Source organism: Nematolebias whitei, chromosome 1, assembly GCF_014905685.2.
Source record: "Nematolebias whitei isolate Nwh7 chromosome 1, NemWhi1, whole genome shotgun sequence".
NCBI lineage: Eukaryota > Metazoa > Chordata > Actinopteri > Cyprinodontiformes > Rivulidae > Nematolebias > Nematolebias whitei.
Window position 1 is genome coordinate 43,692,275 of NC_056498.1, and position 6,055 is coordinate 43,698,329.

Genomic DNA, 6,055 nt, shown 5'->3' on the forward strand with positions numbered 1-6,055 from the left:
TGTATGTATGCATGGATGATATATGGACGTATATATGGATGTATGTAATGATGGATGATCTATGGATGTATATATGGATGGATGATGGATGGTTGGATGGATGTATTTATGGATGATGTATGTATGGATGTATGTATGTGTGGATGGATGATATATGGATGTTTGTACATAGGGATGTATGTAATGATGGACGATCTATGGATGTATATATGTATGGATGGATGGATGGACGATGGATGGATGGTTGGATGTATGTATGCATGTATGGATGGATGAAGTATGGATGTATGGGTGGACGGATAACTGTTGGAGTCAGTCTCCCCACCATCACAGACATCTACACCTCCAGATGCAGGAAGATGGCCACCTGCATCATGAAGGACCACACTCACCCAGCACACACACTTTTTGCCCCACTCCCCTCAGGAAGGAGGTTGAGGAGCATTGAGTGTATTTTTATATGTATGTATGTGTGGATGGATGATGTATGGATGTTTGTATGTATGGATGTATGATGGATGAAACCAGGTTTGTGCTGAATGAGGCGTTGTTACTAAACTTCTCTGTATTTTCACAAGGACACGTTCGTCACGTTTGTGATCTCGTTTCGATCGTGTTACTTTCTGTTGTTTATATTTTTTCAGTCAGGAATCTGTTAATTATTTTTTTTAAGTTCTTTTTTAAATAAGTTTGAAATTTTCAACAAATCCAGATTTGTTTATAACATCAGCTGAATTTTATCAAAGCCTGTGATTATTAAAATGATAATCTATAATAAATATTAGTTCAAGCAGTGTGTGACGTTCAGAAACAAACACTTTGTGATTATTGATTTTTTATGACGTCAGTAAAATGTTTTGTTTGAACCAAACTTGTCTGCTCATTGTTCTGCAGCCACGTTGATCTGAAGTTATAATAAAGCTATTTTTATGAGTTTACATCAGTGATTAATCTCACCTGCTGCCCCCGCTGACAGGGGGGGGCGGGTTTCGGTTGGGGGTGTATGTTTCTCGGCCTTGGCTTATCGGGCGATGACCCCGAACGTCCACGTCGGTTCCCGCCGCCGCCTTTTAAAACAAATATATTTATTTAAAGCACAGAAAATTCATAACTTGAAACAGACTTATTCTTCTTACCGTTCTGTTTGATGAAGACTTGGTGTCCTGCAGAGAAAAGCATAAAATATTTCATATAAATTAGATGTTTTTGGTTTATTATGTTTTGTTTTTTAACCTGTCTTTACCGCTGCAGGTCATAAAAATAAACCTTTAGAGAAAATTAAACATTTATAATTGATTTATTGACAAGAAGCTGATATTTGGTCTACAAATGTTCCGGATGTTTTACAGAAATACAAAATCGGTTAAAAAAAATTAAAGAATTGAAAATAAAATCAATAAAATTTCCCTAAAATCAATTGAAGGTTTTATTATACTTAAGACTAAAAAATTAAACATTTGAATATTTTATGAATTTAAATTTCATTAATTTTGTTGCAAACTGGGGTTAAGCGAAAATAAATATCCATCCATCCATCCATTATCTTTACCCGTTTATTCCATTTTGGGTCACGGGGGTCGCTGGTGCCCATGTCCATCAATCACTGTGCGAGGGGCGGGGGACACCCTGGACAGGTCTCCAGTCCATCACAGGGACACATAGAGACAAACGAGACAAACAACCATTCACTCTCTCATTCACACCTAGGGACAATTTAGAGTTACCAATCAGCCTAACATGCATGTTTTTGGTCTGTGGGAGGAAACCGGAGAACCCGGAGAAAACCCACGCATGCACGGAGAGAACATGCAAACTCCACCCAGAAAGGCCCCTGGACCGGGGTTTGAACCAGGGACCTGCTCGCTGAGAGGCAGCAGCTCTACCAGTTGCACCACCGTGCTGCCCGAAAATAAATACAATTGAATAAATATTTAAATTATTTATAAATAAATAACTGTTGATTTAAATCAAAACCACATTTTTTCATTTAAAATTTTAAAATTTGAAATAAAATGTCTTTTCACTTCATTGCTTTAAAAAACATAATATTTTTGTAAACGGTCAACTTTAAAATACTTTTTACACTTCAATCAACCTTTATTTCTACAGGTAAATCCCATTGAGCCTCGAGGACTCATTTACAAGAGAGACCTGATTTCAACAAAGAAAGATGACAACAATGGACAACAGCAACAACAATAAACAGTTATAAAAAGTCATACTGCAGTTTTTTTTTTTTAACAAATAGGATGGCTAAAAGGAAAAGGTAACAACAACAAAACAAAAAAAAACCAGCTAGATTCTAAGACAAATGTAGAAAACTAACAACAGGAACATGTCTGCATTGGTCCCTGCCAGGAGTCCAACAGATTCTTAAACACACTTAGAGAGGTCAAAGGTCGAGAGCTTCAAATCTTTTTGTAAGATATTTATACACTTTTTTATTTTATACACTTTTAAGTCAATTGAATTTTATTTCAACATAAATCAGTTTTATTAATTTTTAAAATCTCTTCATGAGTTTATAAAACCAAAGATTGGAGTTTAAATTTGAACTTTTGTGTTTTAAACAACTCAAAGCAGTTTTTGTTTGTTTGTTTAAATCTCACCTGGAAGCTCCAAAACATTAAAACTAAATAATAAACACGTTTAATTTATCCTAACAAAGTAATTAAAGACGTAAAACATTTCATTCTGACCTGTCTTGTGTCAGAAATGATCAATAATAAATGATAATAAATAATTAATAAATAATCTGAAATAATTTTGTCAGGATTTGATTTTGGAGAATGTCTCACCAAGTCGTAGTCGTCGTACTCCAGGACCTCCTGGGCCCAGGAGACGTGAACACACAGAACCAGAACCAGCAGCAGCGTCTTCATTGTCAGCACTCCTCTTCCTCGTCTCTGAGCCTGCGGGGGGTTTTATCCTCCAGAGCCCCCTCCTGACCAGATGGACCTGCTGGAGTCCACCAAGGCCTGCCGGGATGTCTGAGTCAGTGTCCTCAATCAGGGGACACGAGGACAGAGGAGTTTGTTTGACAGATGTGTTGAAAGCAGCTGATTTACCGTCAGACAAACATTTGAACTGAACTGCTGAGTCCGTCTTGAAGTCCAAGCAAGATCAAAATCAGAGAAAATATTTTTAACTGAGTTTTATTCTCATTTCATTTATTTATTTCTATAGAGATTTACACAACCACGGTGATGGTGACCAAAGTGCTTAACAAAACCAGTGCAAGCGGCTCCACATGACGGTTATCTAAAGTTCTACATCGGAGCTACTTTTCTTATTTAGTCAAAAGCAAACCAGAGAAAATGTTCCATAAAAACCTTGAAAAGAAGTTTTACATGTTGATGGACAGAGTCTGAAACAAACACTGATCTGTCTGATGAACTTCCCTTGAACTCGTCAGAATCAGGCCGGCCGTCTTACGAGCAGGTTAAAGTCATCTGGAGGCATGACCTCCATGTTGGCTCCATCGAGGCGTGGCAAAGGTCACCACAGAGAATTGGGCTGCCACGTCAAAATCCAAGATGGCTGCCACTGCTATCATTTTAAGGAACTATGCTTTCTAATTTTAAAACTGCTTCAATGTCTATTAAATGACTGGGGTGGCTGAAGATTAATCTTAAGGGGCTAAGGCCAACATTAGCCCCCACTCCTCCTCTGCTCCTGGTGGATGAAATGTCTCCTTCTCTCCAGGATTGGTCCATCAGAAGTAAACACCTCCCGCTGGTCTCCTCCTTGTGAACATTTTGCAGTAAAAACATTTAGGTTTACTTCATAAAAACACTTGTCTCCACTCATCGTCCAAATCCCCCGGAGACGGAGGACGTCGGCGTCCCTCTTGTTGTACTGAATAATCTTTGGTGGGCTTTGGCGGCCATCTTGAAGGAGAACCAGTTGTTGCTTTCTGTTCAGTGGTTCATGAAATATTTTGCTAACAGACCTGATCTCCCGCCTGTCATGGCGGTGGGCGGTGATAGTCGACATGTGGACCAGGAGCTTCCTGTTGGACAGGAAGTCCGTGTATGAAGCCCAGCCTCCGGGACAGAACCTGCCGAAGAACCGGTACCAGAAACGCAGACTTTAAAACCACTGGCAGGCGCTACGGAGCAACAAGCTCAGTTCATTATACTTTCAGTCTGTCTGTTAATAAAATATCTCATGGACCGCCAGGACGACTTTATTAAAGCTTGCAGGAAGTGAGGGGTCATGCAAATCTACAAGTTTTACATGTTTTTGTTTGTTTTATATGAATTATTTGTTACAAAATAAACTGAGCTAACAGTTGTTTTTGATGTCAACGTTAAATTAAATTGTCTTCAAATAAAAACAAACTTCAGTTCCTGCTGGGAGACGAGAACATTAGAGGGACATATGACTGTTTGGGTCCAAAAGGGTCAAAGTTCTGTTTAATGAAATCATCCGTGCAAACGCCCACGACCTGCTCCACTTCACTAGCCGCCCATTATTTATCTTGGTTTGTTTTTTAAGCTCCGTTCAGTCAGACCTGCAGAAAACGACAGAACGGGTCAAACTGGACTTTAATTTGTTGAGTAAACACATTTTACCAGTAAAAACCTGATTCACAGCATTTATTCACAGCTGACGCCTCCTGGAATCTGAGAACTCAGAGGAAAGAAGACTCAGGAACCGGTTCTTCAGAACGTGTCGTTGAAATCACAATGATCCAGATATTGAAACCCTTTTTTGCTGTCCAGGATCACACAAATACGTTTTACCTTCATCCCAGTTTAAAGAAAAGTTGGGATGGATCAATCTCATCCAATCCAACTTTTCAAGATGACCCAATCCAGATAACAAATCCATCCAACATTTTTCAGTCAGGTCATCTGGACAGTTTGTTTTTTTGTGCTGAAATGTTTCGCCTTCGATCCAGAAGGCTTCATCAGTCAAAGAAACACACAACAAAACTGGTTCTTCCTCATCTTATCACAAGCAGAACTGGTTTGTTCCATTTTGGAGTAAGCTGTTGGAGGAAGAATCAGTTTTGTTGTGCGTTTCCTTGACTGATGAAGCCTTCTGGATGGAAGGTGAAACGTTTCAGCACAAAAAGAAACTGTCCAGATGACCTGACTGAAAAATGTTGAATTGTATAACTGGATTGTTGAGCATGGACCTGTTTTCTTTTTTTTTTCATAATGTAATGATTAAGCTTCAACTTTTAATTTGCTGGCAAAGTCTGAAGACACTGCATGTAGGGATGGCGCCATCTAGTGGGCCTTCCCCTGTATGTTCTCCCTTGTGTCTCTGCTTTGATTGTCTGATTATCATCACCTGTGCCATGTCCTGTTTGTGTATATAAAGTCTGTCTGTTAGTCCTGTCATTGTCAGTTCGTCGTTGGGTATTGGCTTGTCTTGTTCTGCCAGTCTGATCCTGTTTTGAACTCGTCTTGAATCTGGTTTGTAAGTTTGCTGCCATGTCAGCCTTTTGATTTATTATTATTAAAAGTATTTTATTTTCTTACGAGTCTCCTGAGTCCTGCCTGCGCAACTGGGTTCTCCTGTCCTGATCTGCCTTGAAACCCTGACACTGCAGATATGGCAGGATGAATTGCATTTAAACAGGAATTAAAGTAATTTATTACATCTACTCAAATGTGTGTAATTAAGTATTTTATATGTTTGTGTGTGTATTTAATTGCTCTTATCTACTTTTGCCTGAACCTAACACTGTAAGTGAAACAAGGCATTTCTTGAGTTGCTGTAAATTATGATATAAAACATATTTACTGTCTCATTCCAGAAAACAACAACAAACAACAACATCCTTCATGATGGACAGACATCATGGACACCACAGCAGCAGCTGTCTTCACTGAAACATCTTTAAATGATCATCACTGACATGAGGCCTCTGTCCATGGTTGAAGACGAAGGCTTCACTACAATGATCCACACTTTTAATCCAGGTTACACTCTTCCCTCAAGGACCCATTTTACAAAGAAGCTACATATTGTGCAGGTATAAAGTATACATTTGTGTGTGTGTGTGTGTGTGTGTGTGTGTGTGTGTGTGTGTGTGTGT

The 6,055-nt window shown here is 39.0% G+C and overlaps 1 protein-coding gene across 1 annotated transcript in view; it reads right to left on the minus strand.

Moving 5' to 3' along the window:
• The window catches only part of fgb (fibrinogen beta chain), a 23,937-nt gene extending 21,036 nt beyond the window's left edge, over window positions 1–2,901 (minus strand). Inside the window, exons 1-3 of the mRNA XM_037684532.1 lie at window positions 2,799–2,901; window positions 1,137–1,163; window positions 958–1,067 (exon numbers count right to left, since the gene is read on the minus strand). Coding sequence (XP_037540460.1) covers window positions 958–1,067; window positions 1,137–1,163; window positions 2,799–2,882 — 221 coding nt within the window. The 5' untranslated portion in view covers window positions 2,883–2,901. The remainder of the gene's footprint in view (window positions 1–957; window positions 1,068–1,136; window positions 1,164–2,798) is intronic.
• Between the last annotated feature and the right edge of the window lie 3,154 nt (window positions 2,902–6,055).